The 19,742-nt window shown below is 44.4% G+C and overlaps 1 protein-coding gene across 1 annotated transcript; it reads right to left on the bottom strand.

The window, feature by feature from the left end:
* Positions 1–1,180: 1,180 nt before the first annotated feature.
* Positions 1,181–8,119, bottom strand: LOC311491334 (uncharacterized protein; the record flags this gene model as incomplete). The annotated part of the gene is made up of 5 exons (XM_084549239.1): positions 1,181–1,297; positions 1,549–1,653; positions 2,151–2,276; positions 7,548–7,667; positions 7,961–8,119. Coding segments are annotated over 5 exons (627 nt in total), but the record flags the coding sequence as incomplete, so codon positions are not given.
* Positions 8,120–19,742: the final 11,623 nt, after the last annotated feature.

The following is a 19,742-nucleotide window of genomic DNA, read 5'->3' as shown; positions in this document are numbered from 1 at the left end:
CTTCTGTTGAATGAGGAGCTGTGAAATCCCATTTGGTTGTAACAGAATTACACTGCTAGTTAATTGCGTGATTATACCTGTACAATATAAAGTAATGCAAGAGAAGGATTTCATTCTAAAACATATTCATTTTATTGCCAAAAAAATGTTTGCCATTTTTAAGGAAAGGCTTAGTAAAAATGTCAGTAATAAAACCCTTCAAAAAGAGCAGTAACACTCTGCAAGACTTCACCACACACAGTGTTATTTTGCACAAACACAAAAAAAAGAGCATCACACTATTTCAAAAGCAATCTGTGCTTTCGATGATCAGCAGTCAGATTAAAGCTGGCTTCAGTATTTCCATTGAATTTCAGGAAAGAGGTTCTGTGGTCCGACCTCTCATCCGTTCCCACTACTCACACATTCCTTCATGGTGAAAGTATAGCACAACCTTTTTCATGTTGTTGTAACAGTTTTTTGGTATCAAACAAGTGATATTTTCTGCTTCATTAAAAAACTGAACGAAAATATGTTGATGTTTCTTTTCTTTTGACAGAAAGCACTAAAAAGAAAAGTTGACATCTTAGTCATGTAGTCTACTGCTTAATTGCGGTTAATTCTGCATCAGTGTTAAACACGTGTAGTACTGTGTTCAGAGGCCTCACCAGGGTGTCCTTGGATGCTCCTTTTTAGGCTCTAAGCAGAGCCACCTCATTGTTTGGATGTCCATCATGTGAGAACTTCTTGATGTGAGCAAGATGGTGCATGCATCTATGCTGACAAGAACAAAAGATTAAAGAGAGTCGGTACAATATTAAAAGATGAAATGGGCATAAAAGAGTTCCCAAATAGTAAATTTATAACAAATATATTCAAAATCTTATTCAGAATCTAGTAAATTGTATCTTGCTGATAACTTTAAAGAAAAAGATTTCAAATCAGAAACATCTAGTTTATACAAATTTATACTTTAAGAGATTTCATTGAAACTACTGACCCTATTTACAGCATCAGTTTAGAGATGGATGTGGTTATTTTGTGCGTTGTAATGTCAAGACTAAATAAGACTTAAGCATGGATGTTTAACTTGTAGATGTAAATTGTCCAACAGACTTGATATGACAATCTCTATACTGTACATGATATAGCAGCATTATATTAGAAATGATTTTCCCTAAGTGGGTTTGCCACAGTTCAGTTATACAACCCTGTTACAGCTTAATTTATTTGCTGTTACCTTCCACAAACAGAAGCCAAGAAACGCCAACAGCAGCAGCAGTGCAATGGTTGTCAGGAAAATTATCCACCATGCAACCTAGGTCAAGAATTCAGTCTTTATCTTAAGGAAAACTGACAGTTTAACCTGTAGAGATTAAATTGTATGTACAGATGCAAAATCACCAATATATATTTTTTAGATGTATAGACTGCAACATTTTGGAAATATCTGTTCAAGTTACATAATAATTGTACCCTAAATAGAAATCATTGTCTCAATGTAAAAAGGACAGCAGTTTATCAAAAGCTTGTGTGAGTAATTAAAAAAAAAAAAAATAGTCTCTTTACCTTTGTCCCAGGTTTCTCTAGTTTGAGTCCAATATACTTTGGAGAGTTGGTCAGACTCAGAGTGACATCCACAACAATGCCGAGGTAGTTCAGAGAGCTGTAATCCTAAATTAGAGAGAAAAATTAAATGAGCGTTTGGCTGCATTAGCCAATATTGATGGACTAACTGGATTAAGGCACAAAGTTTAAAAATCTAAAACAGGATTTTTTTATCAGCAGTAACTGGTTCTTGCATTATATTCTAAAGGTTATCTGTGGTGTCTAACAAATGAGATGAATGCATTTCCTTCCTCAATAAACACATCCACATATAGATGTTCTTTATAGAACCTGCAATAATGTTTTACTGCTTTTGCTGGTGTGGAGTTGTTTATTGGTGCATTACAACCACCTGAACATCAAGAAATAAGCTCAAACTTGCAAAAAAAAACACGTTATAAAGATGAGGATGATTGGTCACTGAACATAAAGTGTTAACCTTGTCATTGTGCTTTAATATAAAAACATATGGTGTTGCAGCCTCAAAGAAAGAAAATCAATAAATGCAACACACAAAATCATCTTCCAGTGCCGTTGGCACTCGTACGAGAAAAAAACATTACATAAATGATGCACACCTCTGCCAAAGTTGTGTTCCAAAGGCATGAATGAAGGACAGGTTGTGCTGTACTGTCCAGACCCAGCAGGGGGCAGTGTATCTCCACACACTTTAGTCCCTCTGAGCAGGTCTGGAAGACAGAACAACAGGCTTGACACTAATAAAAATGTGCTAATAATAATAATCAGAATAACTGATCACCAATGTTTTGTATTTTCTTTGAGTGGAAAGAAATTGGAGGGCGTCAGTGAGAGCTTCATGTTCAGCTGCACGTTTTGTCTTTGATGGAAGAGATGTTTTCAAGATATAGGTATTTAGTATAGGCTTTGTCTACATTTTGAACACTGTTTAAAAAATAGTTATTTAATACCTTTACATGTTTAACTGGATTGACCTCATTTACAGGTGAGCATGGGACAGACTGCACACCTTTACTGCTGATGGGAGTCAAAGACAGAATCCATTGCCCTGCAGAGTTCTCGTCTCGTCTTCTTCCGCTTATCCGGGTCTGGGTCGCGGGGGCAGCAGCTTCAGTAGGGAAGCCCAGACAGCCCTCTCCCCAGCCACTTCAGCCAGCTCCTCCGGAGGGACCCCCAGGCGTTCCCAGGCCAGACATGAGATATAATCCCTCCATCGTGTCCCTGGTTGGCCCCAAGGTCTCCTTCCGGTGGGACATGCCCGAAACACCTCTCCCGGGAGGCGTCCGGGAGGCATCCTTACCAGATGCCCTAGCCACCTCAACTGACTCCTCTCGACGTGGAGGAGCAGCGGCTCTACTCTGAGCTCCTCCCGTTTGTCCGAGCTCCTTACCCTATCTCTAAGGCTGAGCCCAGCCATCCTGCGAAGGAAACTCATTTCGGCCGCTTGTATTTGCGATCTTGTTCTTTCGGTCATTACCCAAAGTTCATGACCATAGGTGAGGATTGGAACGTAGATCGACCGGTAAATTGAGAACTTCGCCTTTCGGCTAAGCTCTCTCTTCACCACGACGGACCGGTTAAGCATCGGCATCACTGCAGATGCCGCTCCGATCCGCCTGTTGATCTCCCGCTCCCTCCTACCCTCACTCGTGATCAAGACCCCGACATACTTGAACTCCTCCACTTGAGGCAGTACCTCCTCCCCGACCCGGAGTGGGCAATTCACCCTTTTCCGACTGAGGACCATGGCCTCAGACTTGGACGTGCTGATCTTCATCCCAGCCGCTTCACACTCGGCTGCGAACCGCCCTAGCAAGAGCTGGAGGTCGTTGTTTGATGAAGCTAAAAGGACCACGTCATCCGCAAAAAGCAGGGACAAGATCCTCTGATCACCGAACCTGACACCCTCCCCCACCCGGCTGCGCCTAGAAATTCTGTCCATAAAAGTTATGAACAGAACCGGTGACAAAGGGCAGCCCTGGCGGAGTCCAACACTCACTGGGAACAGGTCCGACTTACTACCGGCTACACCACAGGTGTCAAACTGATCCGTGAAAGGGCCACTGTGGCTGCAGGTTTTCATTCCAACCATGCAGCAGCACACCTGACTTGGCTCAATCAATCAACTGAACTGCCTTCACACAGTCAATTCAGGTGTCCTCTTGCTTGATTGGAACAAAAACTTGCCAGCCACACCCACTGCATGCGTGCTGCATGGTTGGAATGAAAACCTGCAGCCACAGCGGCCCTTTCACGGATCAGTTTGACACCCCTGGGCTACACGGACCAAACTCGCACTCCTTTGGTACAGGGACTGAATGGCCCTTAGTAAGGGGCCATCCACCCAATACTCCCGGAGTACCCCCCACAGTATGCTCCTGGGGGCACGGTCATAAGCCTTCTCCAGATCCACAAAGCACATGTGGACTGGTTGGGCAAACTCCCATTTCCCCTCCAGCACCCTTGTGAGGGTAAAGAGCTGGTCCATGGTTCCATGTCCGGGACGAAAACCACATTGTTCCTCCTCGATCTGAGGTTCAACAATCGACCGGACCCTCTTTTCCAGCACCCTGGCATAGACCTTGCTGGCATAGACCTTGCCAGGGAGGCTGAGGAGTGTGTTCCCCCTATAGTTGGAACACACCCTCTGGTTTAAAGATGGGGACCAACACCCCGTTCTGCCAATCCGGAGGTACTACCCCGATGTCCACGCAATGTTGCAGAGACGTGTCAGCCAGGACAGCCCTACAACATCCACATCCATCCTATATCTAATCTACCCTTCATCTCCAAAATCCTTGAAAAAACAGTTGCCTCCCAACTCCATTCTCACTTATCCCATAATAACCTGTATGAACAGTTCCAGTCCGGTTTCCGCCCACTCCACAGCACTGAAACAGCACTTATCAAAATTACCAACGACCTCCTTATGGCAGCTGATTCTGGACTCCTCACCATCCTCATCCTCCTCGACCTGAGTGCAGCCTTCGATACCATCTGTCATACCACCCTCCTCAACAGGCTGTCTTCCATTGGCATCACCCACACTCCTTTAGACTGGTTCACATCTTACCTCTCTGGCCGCACTCAGTTCATTCAACTTAAGTCCCTTAAATCCATCCCCTCCTCCGTCACTTCAGGTGTGCCCCAGGGCTCTGTCCTGGGGCCCCTACTCTTCATCATCTACCTCCTCCCCCTTGGCAATATCTTCCGCAAATTTAATATTCATTTCCACTGTCATGCAGATGACACCCAGCTCTACCTTTCCAGCAAACCTTCGTCCACTCTCCCACCCACCACCCTTACTGATTGCATCTCTGAAATAAAAACCTGGTTCACCCGAAACTTCCTTAAACTAAACAGTAACAAAACTGAGGTCCTCCTCATTGGCACCAAATCCACTCTATCCAAAATCGACAGCTTTTCTCTTAGTATTGACAACTCCTCCGTTTCACCCTCCCCCCAGGTTAAGAGTCTGGGTGTCATCCTTGACAGCACACTATCCTTTCAATCCCACACCAATAACATTACTCGGTCTGCTTACTTCCACCTACGTAACATTAATCGCCTCCGCCCCTCCCTTACCCCCCACACTGCCGCCATCCTTATTCACAGTCTTGTCACTTCCCGTCTGGATTATTGCAACTCTCTCCTCTTTGGCCTTCCACACAAATCCCTCCATAAACTTCAACTAGTCCAGAATTCAGCTGCCCGCATCATAACTCGAACCCCCTCCATTCACCACATCACTCCTGTCCTTCAAGAGCTTCATTGGCTCCCAGTTCAATTCCGCATCCAATTTAAAGTCCTCTTGTTTACTTTCAAGGCCATTCACAACCTCACCCCCCCATATTTGTCTGATCTCCTCCATGTTCCCACTCCCTCCCGCTCTCTCTACGATCCTCTTCCTCCATACATCTGTCTGTCCCTACTGCCCGTCTTACCACCATGGGGAGCAGAGCATTCAGCCGCTCTGCTCCCCGTCTCTGGAATTCACTACCACCCCAACTCAGAAATATTGATTCATTTCCCGATTTCAAATCACAACTCAAAACATATCTGTTTAAAACTGCCTATTCCACCTGATGACAATTGCTCTGCCTTTTTTTTGTTGTTTTTAATATATATACAGTGGGGAAAATAAGTATTTGATACACCGCCGATTTTGCAAGTTTCCCCCCTTATAAAGAATGGAGAAGTCTGTAATTTACATCATAGGTACACTTCAACTGTGAGAGACAGAATCTAAAATAAAAATCCAGAAAATCACATTGTATGATTTTTAAATAATTAATTTGTATTTTATTGCATGAAATAAGTATTTGATCCCCAAACAACCAGCAAGGATTCTGGCTCTCACAGACCTGTTAGTTTGTCTTTAAGAAGCCCTCCTATCCTCCACTCGTTACCTGTATTAATTACACCAGTTTGAACTCGTTATCTGTATAAAAGACACCTGTCCACACACATAATTGATCACACTCCAACCGTTCCACCATGGCCAAGACCATAGAGCTGTTTAAGGACACCTGACACAAAATTGTAGACCTGCACATGGCTGGGATAGGGTACAGGACAATAGGCAAGCAGCTTGGTGAGAAGGCAACAACTGTTTCCTGCAATTATTAGAAAATGGAAGGGACTCAAGATGACTGTCAGTCTCCATTGGACTGGGGCTCCATGCAAGATCTCGCCTCGTGGAGTGTCAATGATCATGAGAAAGGTCAGGGATGAGCCCAGAACTACACAGGAGGACCTGGTCTATGACCTGAAGAGAGCTGGGACCACAGTCTGAATGGTTACCATTAGTAACACACTACGTTGCCATGGATTAAAATCCTGCAGCACATGCAAGGTCCTCCTGCTCAAGCCAGCACATGTCCAGGCCCGTCTGAAGTTTTCCAATGGCCATCTGGATGATCCAGAGGAGGCATGGGAGAAGGTCATGTGGTCAGATGAGACCAAAAGTGAACTTTTTGGTATAAACTCCACTCGCCGTGTTTGGAGGAAAAAGAAGGATGAGTACAATCCCAAGAACACCATCCCAACTGTGAAGCATGGGGGTGGAAACATAATGCTTTGGGGGTAGTTTTCTGTAAAAGGACCAGGACGAGTGCACCGTATGGAGGAGAGGATGGATGGGGCCATGTATTGCGAGATTTTGGGTAACAACCTCCTTCTCTCAGTAAGAGCATTGAAGATAGGTCGTGGCTGGGTCTTCCAGCATGACAATGACCTGAAACACACAGCCAGGGCAACTAAGGAGTGGCTCCGTAAGAAGCATTTCAAGGTCCTGGAGTGGTCTAGTCAGTCTCTAGACTTAAACCCAATAGAAAATCTTTGGAGGGAGATGAAACTCCGTGTTGCCCAGCTACAGCCTCGAAACCTGAAAGATGTGGAGGAGATCTGTATGGAGGAGTGGGCCAAAATCCCTGCTGCAGTGTGCGCAAACCTGGTCAAGAACTATAGGAAACGTTTGATCTCTGTAATTGGATCTGTACTAAATATTAAGTTCTGTTTTTCTAGTGTATCAAATACTTATTTCATGCAATATAATGCAAATTAATTATTTAAAAATCATACAATGTGATTTTCTGGATTTTTATTTTAGATTCTGTCTCTCACAGTTGAAGTGTACCTATGATGAAAATTACAGACCTCTCCATTCTTTATAAGGGGGGAAACTTGCAAAATCTGCGGTGTATCAAATACTTATTTTCCCCACTGTATATATATATATTTTACTCTTCTGCTGTTTTTTCTTATGAATGTATGTACGGTGTCCTTGAGTGCCAAGAAAGGCGCCTTTAAATAAAATGCATTATTATTATTATCCAGAGCCTTGAGATACCCAGGGCGGATCTCATCCGCTCCCGGAGCTCCGCCGCCGCAGAGTTGTTTCACTACCTCGGCGACTTCTGCCCCAGATTGACAAGTAAAACATGAAAAACAATAAAAATAATCAGTACCTATACATGTACTTGCAACCCCAGCTCAAACACCATCACTGAGGCAAATGCCTTAGCCGGCTGTATGGTGGTGACGTTAACATGTTTTGTGCTCAGTGAGATGCTGGACGTTGTGAGCACGACAAATGTAACCTGAAGGAAACAAAACAACCATTGTGTGATATAAATAGTGACGCCTACGTGGAGAAAACTGTTGCACTGCCACTCACTTCACTGTCTCTTTGTAGGGGGTTTCCAAGTTCACAGTCTATTAGTCTTCCTTTGCCATTGGCTGTACAGCTCACTTGTGTTTCCTGCAGATGCAAACACACACACACACAAACACCCATGTATTTGCTATATTCATATGACAACATCTCCAATTTCTCCACCACATGACAATATCAAACTGATGCTCCTTCACAGCAGTGTTCTTCTGCACTCACTGCTGCCCTGCTGTGAACAATGGACATGTAGTACAGTGTGTCTGGGAGCATAATGACTGAGCCACTCTGGTGTGCGTCGTCCCCATCATTGTTAGTCACAGTCATCTCCAAAGCTATGTCTTCTTTGGAAGGAGTTATGACTGCAACACCGTCCTCTCTAGAGATATGATGAGATGAGTTTGGCTTGAGGTTACTGAAGGATACTTTGGCAAATGTTGTCGCTGCCACAGCCCTTGTTTAAGATAATATGTAAAAAAATAAATAAAAATAAAAAGAACAGACACTGTTACTTTGCATTTTTAAACTTGACTAGGTGTCTAACAATTTTCACATATGTCATGCAAGTAGATTTCTAAAGGTTGGATTCACAGCTGTAGTCCCACACAGGTATACAGTGGTGCTAAAAACGACTTTCTACTAAAGGAAACATAACAAAAGCATTGGTCAATGGCTGAAGAAAGTTCAATAGTTCTTAAGAGAACTGTGATATGGCGACCTGTCCAGGGTGTACCCCGTACCCTTCACAGGACAAGCGGTCACAGAAGAAGAGTTTGAATATCAGAATACATTATATTAAAGCCAAAACATTAAATCCTAAACTCAACATTTTCTTGGACAAAGGGAAAAGCAGGACTATATATACACACACTCACACACATAAGGGCAGAGGAGACACAGGTGAAAACAATCAGGGCAGGGCAGACAATTACAGAGGTGCGAAATCACAGGACAGGAAGGTGTCGAGAAACAGGTGAAACTAATCAAGACGAGGAAGACAATCACAAAGGCGGGAAGGGACACAAGACAGGAAACCAAGAACTTAAAACAGGAAACTGGAAAACATGAACGAAACTCAAAACATGAACACAGGAATCAAAAAAACAGACCCATGACAGTACCCCCTTCCATGCGGAAGGCGGAATCCAGGGTGGCCGGGAGGCCGGGCAGACAGGGGCGAGAGTTCTGGGGGGCGGCCGGGAGGCCGGGAAGACAGGGGCGAGAGTTCTGGGGGGTGGCCGGGCAGACAGGGCCTAGAGTTCTGGGGCCGGGACAGGAAGGGCCGGGACAGGAAGGGCTGAGAGCCCTGGGGGCGGCCGGCAGGCCGGGCAGACAGGGATCAGGCACGGGAGCAGGAGACGGAGTCTGACCCACCTTGAGAACAGGAGCAGGAGCTGGAGTCCGATCCACCTTGGGAACGGGAACAGGAACCAGAGTCCAACCCACCTCTGAAACGAGAGCAGGAGCCAGAGAGGAGGCGGCCCTCGGAGCCGGAACAGGAGCCAGAGCGTAGGCGGCCCTCGGAGCCGGGACAGGAGCACAAGGAACAGGAGCGGAGGCCTTCCTGGGAGCCGGGACAGGAACACGCGGAGCAGGAGCGGAGGCCTTCCTGGGAGCAGGGATAGAAGCACAAGGAGCAGGTCGCTGGAGGTTGGCTGGCTGATGGTCAGCAGGTGGGGGAACCACCACTGTGTGGCTGGCGGACCGTTGCGTCAGAGGCTGCTGGCTTGCAGGCCTGCCTCCATGGTGTCCATGAGGGCCTAACCTCCCTGTCAGGGCCCTCATGGCCAAACGAGTGCCCTCAAAAGGCAAAAACTCAGGCATGAGCCAAGATTTATACTCCAACTTTTGTTCAAAATAAGCCAGTACCTTTTATCCTCCTCGTCCAACAGGGATATAGAATTGGTTTTGTCCATTCTTGATCGCGTCATTCTGTCACAGTTTTTCAAGGAGAGGTAGGACCCAAATGCTGGACAATAGGTGAGGAGGCAGGAGTAGGCAAAAACTGAATTTAATTAAACAAAAATGAAACAAGACCAAACAGAAAGCGCTGCTGAGACAGCAGGTATTACAAAAATAAAAAATAAAAATCTAAACTTTCAAAAAGACAAAAAAAAATGTAACATCACAAGACTTGAAATCAAGAACACTGGAAACACAGAGAAATGGTAAAAAAAACAAAACAGTATAACGCGACAAAGGGAAAAGCACGACTATATATACACATAAGGGCAGAGGAGACACAGGTGAAAACAAGGGAACTCACAGGACAGAAAGGTGACGTGAAACAGGTGAAACTTATCAAGACGGGGAAGACAATCACAAAGGCGGGAAGGGACACAAGACAGGAAACCAATAACTTAACAAAATAAAAAAGGAAACTGGAAAACATGAAACATGAACGAAACTCAAAACATGAACACAGGAATAAAAAAAACAGAACCATGACAAAAGGCTCATTTTACTCATCACTTTTATTGCTTACTTCTTTTGCTTATGCCCTTTATATTGAAATTATTAATAACAATAATAATAAAATATCCTGGTATTTGTGTCCACTTCATGTTGCAGCCTAACATATATCGTCATTACGTCTATTTTGTAAATCCTTCCATCCTGTGCAGGACAGAATAATTTTGTTTTCTAACGTATGCACATACTCATACCTCTGGCAGTGTGGTCTTCTGCTGGTAAAGGTTAAGGACAGGAGTGACATTAGGAAGACCTGCACTCATCTGGGTTGTCTGACTGGATCGCCAAAGAGACACGGTGACAAAAGTGTAGTAGAGTGATGAATAAAGTGCCACTGTTTGCAGTTAATATACTATTAAACTAGGGAGGCACTGATTCGATAGCCTACTCACTGTCGGTCCAATTCTGGGCCAAAACAAAAAAAAATGCAGGATTCAATGAATTAAGCAGTTCTGGGGGTCGGTTTGAAACCTTAGGAGCCGGCGAAGAATGTTCTAGATCAGTGGTTCCCAACCTGGGGTCCGCGCCCCCCACTGGGGGGTCCCAGAGATCGCAGGGGGTGCGCACAACTTTGTCTGCTCTGAGGTTGTGAGGTCACCAAAATTAAATTTGTGCACATTAAATTTATAAAATTAAAAATAAAATAAAAAACACACCCAACTGGATAATCAAAACTCTGTATAATCCAAATTGAAACATATTTTTGGTCCACATTTAAATTCATTAAGCTATTTATTACCAACACCCCTGACCTCTGACCTTCTCGTCACCCGTGGTGATATCACTTTATGAAGAAAACATGTCTGAGAAACGTAAAAGTACCGATGGTTCATCAGTATCAAAGAAGAAAACAAGACAATATCTCGAGAGTTACCTTGATTTTGGTTTTATCGAAGGTCAGGACAGTTTTCAGCCAGAATGCGTCATTTGTGATGAGAAGCTAGCTAATGATAGCATGAAGCCAAGCAAACTGAAACGACACCAGGAGACCAAACACCACCAGACTATTGGTGAAAGTCGAGAATATTTTGAGAGGAAGAAGCAATTGGCACTATCAAGAAGATCCACGGACATTAGAAAAGCCTTTGAAAGAGCTGGTAGTGATTTACAACGAGCCACGGAGGCGTCATTTGACTGTTCGCTGTTAACTGCCAAGGCTAAAAAGTCGCACAATACTGGGGAGCAGCTAATCAAACCCGCCTGCCTGAAAATTGTGGAGAGGCTGTGCTGACCGCAGGTTGTTGAGAAAGTGAAAACTGTCCCACTCTCAGACAACACTGTGAAAGACAGAATTGATAAAATGGGTGCGGATTGCCAAAACCAGCTGCACGAGAAGCTGAGGAAAGTTAACAGCCATTCAGCTGGACAAAACGACAACAGTGTCAGACGAGTCCGTCCTCATTGTTTATGTGCAGTATATTGATGGCGAGGACTTGAAACAAGACATTCTTATTAGGGATGCAAATTATCGAGTAATTCATTAATCGATAGTTGTTTCATCTTATCGATCGATGATCGATTAATTGATAAGCGGCAATTTTTCTGAGAGGCTGAATTTCCCTCTGAATAGGTTCTATCTACAGAATATGTTTGATATGCTACCAAAATGTTATTCCCTGCCCTCAAGTAAGCTCAGAATAAATCTTTAATTAATTATAAAATAATTAGTATAGTAACACAAACTACAGCTAATCTGCACAAAAAGTTATATTTTAAATGAATAGCTTATAAATAGAACAATTACACACTGACTTGTAACCAAAACAGTCACAAGAAACAGTGAAGCAATTACATGACTTGTGTTAAAAATATACTTGGTGATGCATGATGTCCACTTCATTGGACTTCATTGGATTCAGTGGTTAAATGTATTTTTCTACATATTGGAAGTAAAAATTTCATATTCCAAACGGATAATATGCTTCCTTAGATGTTACTGTATATCATCATATTTTATTTTTTTTTACCTATGTGGTTCTTCAAGAATAGAAGCTTTGACAGGATATACCAGCAGTGGTCGGCACGGAGGGCTTTTTAGCGGCCACGTTGGATTCAGAGGAAGTGTACTTGCAGTTACACCGACTCACCACTGAAAAGACCGTAATGGAGTAGGGCAGCAGAGAGCACTCTAGAGGCTGATATGCAGTTCCACCGTAGAAACCATTGCATTAAAGAGAAAATTACTTTTTAGTAGCTGTCCACTGTTGTGACCGCAATGCACGAGAGGGCTAATTAAATATTTATTCTGAGCTTACTTGAGGTCAGGGAATAACATTTTGGTAGCATATCAAACATATTCTGAACCACTCGCTGTTTGTAGCACGGCTGAATGTGACATATTTAGGTGGTAATTTAACGAAGTTGTGGAGTTGTTGTACTTTAAAATACTTCCACATATTGTGCATTTGGCGTCGTTGTCGTCATTGACCAACTTTTGCCCTCTTCATCCTGTCAGTGTACCGCTTCTCGTTTGTCTGTTGTTGTCGTCGTCAGAGCCCTGCTTCGCTTGTGTTCCCGCGTGTGCATCAAGTACGTCTGGCATCAAGAGCGCCCCCACGAGGACTGCCGGGGAATTACGGGTTCAAAATGCAATTAATTGCAATTAATTAATTTTAATCGAGTAATTTCTTATCGACAATTAATCGATAATCGATTAATTGCTTGCATCCCTAATTCTTATGTCTACAAATCTAGCAACAACAACAACCGGCCAGGATATATTTATGGCTGTGGACTCATATCTCTCATCCAACAATCTGCCCTATGAAAACCTGGTCGCATGTTGCACTGACAGGGCCGCAGCAGTGATGGGCAAAAACAAGGGGTTTAACAGCTGCCTTAAAGGGGAACTCCGGCGCAAAATGAACCTGGGGTTAATAACACATGTGTACCGAGTTCGACTGTTCTCTGGTATTTGTTTTCATGCATTTGTTTTGTTAGTCAAATGTGACCAGTTTTCTTGCAAACCGCTATTTAGCGTATAACGCTAACCTTTGGGGCACACCTACACATAAAAAGAAATCGCTATTTCTATACCACTAACAAGGCTCACAATATCACCACACTTACACGGTAGCATAACTAGGGTCTCTACATGTAAACCGAAGCATTGAGAACTTTGCAAGTATACAGGCAGTTTATTAAAAAAGGAATACAGTACCGTTCGCGTCCGGCTCGCATAGCCAGGCGGGCGCCATCTTGGGGAAACTGAACTCTCTTCGTTCAGTGCTTCTCTATGCTCTCAGTGCTTTCTTCCGGCAACAGACAGTTCAGTTTCCCCAAGATGGCGCCCGCCTGGATATGCGAGCCGGACGCGAACGGTAGGCCTACTGTGTACCTTTTTTAATAAACTGCCTGTATACTTGCAAAGTTCTCAATGCTTCGGTTTACATGTAGAAGATCCCTACATTTCCACCCTCAAGGACGTGGAATACCTCGGCTGTGAAGGTGAGGTTTGTGACCTTCAAGCTGATTCTGTATCAAAAATATATTTCCAGGAGAACGGATACAAAAAGTTTTGGATTGTCAAAGGACAAACTGTTGCTCCCAGACTGGCCAAACACGCAGTAACCAGGGTTATTCTCCCATTCAGCACTACATACTTGTCTGAGACAGCATTCAGTGCCCTTGTGACAATAAAAACAAAAGCCAGAAACAGACTTGATGTCCACCAGGACTTTACACTGGCTGTCACAACCATCACACCTGACATTGCATCCCTGGTCAAAGGTATGCAAGCCCAAGGTGGCCATTAGTTTGTGGATGAATAAACTGGCACAGAGTAAAAAACATGAGGAATAACTTGTTTATTGTTATTGATGTTTATTGTTATTGATGTTAGTTGTTATTGTAATTATTACACATAAACGTGTATAGCTGTGTCTGAACCTGTGTTGACATGATGTGCATGTGTGTGTGTGTGTGTGTGTGTGTCCACTCTGTTCAGTTGTTAAAGGAAAACTGTTAAAGTTTAATGTTTAGCTCTCATGGAAAGAGACATAGTTAAATGTCCTTGCAGTTATTATTTCTGTTTGCATTTTATACACCTGGTGACAAACAGAAGGAAAGAAAACTGTACAGATACTGATACCGTGTCCCAAAAGTTCATGCACCCCAATGGGCAACATTTTTGTCTGTTTGTCTCCAAAATGGGTTGCACCTGGTCAGCCAGGTGTTGTGAGGTTGTTTAATTAGTTCATCTGTTTGTGATAGCCCTATACATTTCTTGGTTGACCATAAAGCATGTCACTGAGAGAACCTTTTTGGTAGTGTTGCCACGATGGCCAAACAAAAATCTGGAAAAGCTGCACTTTCAAAGCCTCAAGTCCGTACTCAAGCCATTGCAGGGCAGGGAAAACTTGCAGGGAGGTAGCTCAGGACCTTGGCAGAAGCATACGATGGGTGAAGAAGTGGTGGCAGAGATACCAGAGTTGTGACTCCCTTGAAGACATGCCCCGTGCAGGTCGCCCCTCAGTTCTGAGTTCGAGGGCCAAAGACCTCATCCGCAAGGCCAAGGGAAAGAGACACCAATCCTGCCGCAGACTCAGTCGAAGACTGAAGAATCTTGGGGATGCAGTCTCTAAGAGTACCATCCATCGTTTTCTGACTGAGAAACTGGGTCTGAGAGCATACAGAAGACAGCGGATTCCTCGCCTTACCAAACTGGAAAAGGAGAAGTGGCTTGCTTTTGCAAAGAGGAATGCTAAAATGACCCCAAGAGACTGGGAAAACTGGGTTTTCTCTGATGAGTCCCCTCTCTACTTATTTCCAACTCCCAACAGCCAGAACGGCCGCATTTACACTGACAATCGAATGGAAGTACCACCTTCTGAACAGGTCAAGTTCAGCGCCCATTGCATGGTCTGGGGGGCGATGTCATCTTCAGGGCTGTCTGAGTTGCATGTTATACCCCAGGGCACCACCATCAACGCTGAGTATTATGTTAAGAACATTCTCCCCGTCACAGCTAGGAAGATGTTCAACAGGTGTGCGGAAATGGTCTTCGTGAAAGATGGTGCCCCTGCACATACTGCTCGTACAACTCAGCAGTGGTGTTCTGAGCAGCTTCCTGGCTTTCTGCACAAAGAGGAATGGCCACCCAACTCCCCAGACCGCAACCCGATTGAGAACTGCTGGGGTATCCTGAACAGTGTCTTCCACAGCCCATCCCCTACCACCATGAAGCAGCTCAATGCGAGGGCTGTGCGGGAGTGGGGCAACATTGAGCCTTTTGGGGGGGGGGGGGGGGGGGCTATTCTGTTCTCTGGTAGGCCTATTCTGGTCAAAAATTAAACTGTGTGTGTGTGTGTTTATGTGTGATACACTTGATGACACAAAAAGTAGAAATTTATCTATATACATTGTAAAACAAGGAGAATGAGAGCAAAAACCTACAACTGTTGTTTATTTTTGCAAATAAAAGTTTGTAATTAATCACTTTATTCTTTTAGTGCATGTATGCGGGTCGGGGTTGGGGTTGGGGGGATCTGGCTTGTCTTGGACACAGGCAAGGGGTGCTTCAAAGAAAAAAGGTTGGGAACCACTGTTCTAGATTATGTAAATGATTTTCAGCGTTGGTTGTATATGACCTGTACAACTGCTGGTGGAGCTCAAAGAAAAATGAAGCAGCGCTTTGATCAAAAAGCTGAGACCCGGCTGTTTGAGCCAGGGGACCAGGTTCTGGCTCTGAGGCCATTCTGACTGGAAAGCTTAAGAATTCAGAGTATTTAAACAGTCTTTCCAGTCAATTTAGTTATCTTTCAGGTACTCAGCAGGAAGATCTGGTGAAAGTGCTTCAGTCTCATTTGTCTCTCTTTTCAGAAGAGACATAGAGGTGGGGGATGCTCTGTCTGTGAGGCAGCGTGCTTACAGGCTGCCAGTGGAAAAACGTCAGCGTATGGAAAAGGAGGTGGAGTATTTGCTGAAACATGGGTTGGCAGAACCATCATGTTCAGGCTGGGCTTCTCCATGTCTGTTGGTAGATAAGCGGATAGGTCGGACAGATTTTGCACAGATTTCAGGAAGGTTAATGCAGTCACCAAGCCTGACTGTTATCCACTCCCTCGCATTGAGGACTGCATTGATCAAGTGGGTGGTGCCAAATTTGTGACTAAACTCGATCTTTTGAAAGGATATTGGCAGGTGCCACTAACAGCCAGGGCCAAGGAAATTTTATAATTTATTATACGATGGGGTTTGTTTTCTTATTCTGTCATGCTGTTTGGTCTCAGAAATGCTCCAGCAACCTTTCAGCGTCTCATGAACAAGGTGTTAGCTGGGTTACCAGGGTGTTCAGCTTATTTGGATGACGTGGTGTTCAGTGATATGCTACTCCTGTGCTCTCGGCTCCAGTCTTCCACAATCCTTTTAAAATCCAGGTGGATGCCAGTGAAGTTGGTGCTGGGGCTGTGCTCCTGCAGGAAGGTGAGGGGGGAGTCGACCATCCTGTATGTTTTTTCTCACGTAAGTTCAACCGTCACCAGCTGAATTATTCAGTAATTGAAAAGGAGACTCTAGCTTTGATTTGGGCCCTGAAGTTTTTTGAAGTGTATGTTGAGCCATCTCTGCCTGTGACCATTAGGGCTGTCACAAACGATTATTTTGATAGTCGATTAATCACCGATTATTTTTTCGATTAGTCGACTAATCGGATCATATGTAAATTGGATGTAAAACATACAGCTTATGGCACCAGCATGAAGCTGCTCTTATATAACCATCATTAGTTTTCAGCTTGAAGTGTTTAAGGTATATGCTAACTAAAAGTAAAGACAATTAAGATGATAGTTCATTAACCCTTTCAAGTTTACAGCTATATGAGTAAGTAGTAACTTAGCTCTCTGTTTACACTAATAATAGCCGCTAACTAGCCAGTTAGCTTACCGAGATGACGGTCCCTCTTCATCTTTGTCACAAGTAGAGTTGTCACGATACCAAAATGAGTGACCACGACACTATAAAGTATCACGGTTCCGGGTATTATAGCGATACTGCGGCCTTTTTTTAATTATTTTTATTTTTATTATTATTATTTTTTTTTTTTACATTAGTGGTGTCACTGACGACGCCGCGGCAGACTCGCCGCTCGGCCCGGTGCTTCTCCCGTGGTGAGTGTGTTGTCTCGCGTTTGTGACTGTAAGCCGTGCGCGCGTCTGGGCGAGACAGAACTTTAGCTTGTTGTTTGTTTTGAAACTAATTTCTATCAAAGTGGAGCTGTCTTCATGTAGTTCATTCTTGCCGGCAGAAACACACGAACAGCCAATCAGCTAACAGACGGGCGGACCCAGCGTGCGGAAACAGCCTATCATATCCCCGGACGTCACCAGTAACAGGCAAACAGCCAATCATTCAGCAGCTGTGTAGTTCGGTTGTAGTAGTCGCCATGTGGGTTTGTTTACAAGGGAGTAGCATGCATTGAGAAGCCGGGAGTTTTGAGAGAAAAACAAAGATTAAAAAAAAAAAACGACGCGTCGACTATTAAATTAGTTGTCGACGATTTTAATAGTCGACATAATCGTGACTAGTCGACTAATCGTGGCAGCCCTAGTGACCATTTACACCGACCATAATCCTTTGACCTTTTGAGCAGTATGCACAATGCCAATAGTAGGCTCATGAGGTGGTTGCTATTTTTACAGCCTTACACCCTGAATGTATGTCAACATCAAAGGCAGTGATAATGTACTGGCTGATGCACTCTCTCGTGCACCTTGCTGATTCAGCACAAGACCCTGGCCCTGGGCCATAGGCCATTTTGTGTTTTGCTGGCTTCTGTGCTCCTCCCTTCCCAGGTTTGTACTGTGTGTGTACACGCAGTACACACACAGTACAGTAGCAGAAGGGGACACATGCACACACAAACAATATAACTGCTTTAAGCATTTCCACTGCAGTAATCATAGGCTCTGGTCCCACCTACATATTTGAAAAAAGTGTGAGGTGCTGAAATTGCTGATCTGCCCCTTGTACACCTGCTTTTCTGACCTTTAGATTGACACAACTTGCAAATCTTTAAATAAATCCAACAAAATATAATATAATGAGAAATATCTTTTTATGAACTAATCATTATAATAATGAACAGCTGCTGTGAATGGAATTAGAATATGATTAAGAATAATAATAATAAGCATAAGAAAACCTTTAATTGTCCCACAATGGGGAAATTGCAGTTTGCAACAGCATGCAGAAATGACAGAGATAGAACAGATAATAGACATATTGCACAGACTGGTGTTATTACACCATAAGGTGTAACAATATTGCACATATTAGGAGTGCTCGCCATGTAGCCTAACAGCAGCAGGAAGGAAAGACCTTCTGTATCTTTCCTTCACACATCGAGGGTGAAGCAGTCTGCCACTGAAGCTGCTCCTCAGTCCCGTCAGGTCACCATGGAGGGGGGCTAGACTCATCGTCCAGCATGGAGGACAGTTCATCCAGAACTCCCCCATCACCCACCTCCCCCACCGAGTCCAAGGGGCAGCCCAGGACAGAGCTGGACTTCCTGATGATCTTATCCAGCTTCTTCCTTTCCCTCTCTGCGATGCCACTGCTCCAGCAGACCACTCCACACAGGATGGCCGATGCCACCACAGAGCCTGCAGAGTGAGGCCAGTTCGAACGTCTTATATGGCAGCGATCTCACGTTGCCCATGGTAACGGAGGGGAGAACAGCGCTGAGAAGTGAAGCGTCTCTTCTCTTCTCGATGTTATTTTCCTGCTCGGCATCCACGGCGGGTCCCACGAAGCATCTCCGTGGGGATCCCATGTCCGTCCCGAGGGAACACCACAGCGCCACGCAGGCCGATCAGCCGCTCCCTCCTGTAACCAATGCGCACGCTGGCCGCTTCTTGCATAGTTACGCCACCGGCTTCCTGCATAGTAACGCCGGCCGGTCTGTATGTTGTTAAAAATATTAGGCTATGGCGAGACTCCCAATAAAAAACAAAACTACAAAAGTGCAATGCTGTTTGAAAAAGTAAGTAATCTCCACAAAAACGGAAGCAAAAACTGAATTAAATTCGGAAAAAAGAGAGATCTAGTAAGAGCTGTTGCAAGCAGCTGCCAGCTTCAACCAGCGCTGCAAAAAAAATAAAATAAATAAAAAGTTACATTAAGGCCTCGTCCACACATACGAAAACGATCTTTTTCCTCTCCGTTTTCGATCATCGTTTCAAGAAATATCCGCGTCCACACAGGTCCGTTTCAGCACGACCGAAAACGCTACTTCATATTCCAGGCCTATAGGTGGCGCTGTTTCAGTTTCAGAAATTCACCAAAAACGGAGAGGAAGAGGCGGAGCATGCGCACAAATCTTCAGCGCTGTTTACAAATCGCCTTTTTTGCTCAGCGTGGTGGCACAGGAGCGTGATATTTTGCCCTAGTAACCCTAATAGGCTCAATATCTTCTCCAGCATGAAAACTAGCATGTAGTCCGCCATTGTTGTTGATGTTGTTACGAGACGTCTCGCGGGATGTGTAAGGCTGCTCGGGAGTGTGGCGATGACGTCATCGTTTTCCCCGTATTCGC

Source organism: Chelon labrosus (genome assembly GCF_963514085.1).
Source record: "Chelon labrosus genome assembly, chromosome: 8".
NCBI classification, from domain to species: domain Eukaryota; kingdom Metazoa; phylum Chordata; class Actinopteri; order Mugiliformes; family Mugilidae; genus Chelon; species Chelon labrosus.
This window is presented reverse-complemented; position numbering and strand designations above follow the sequence as displayed.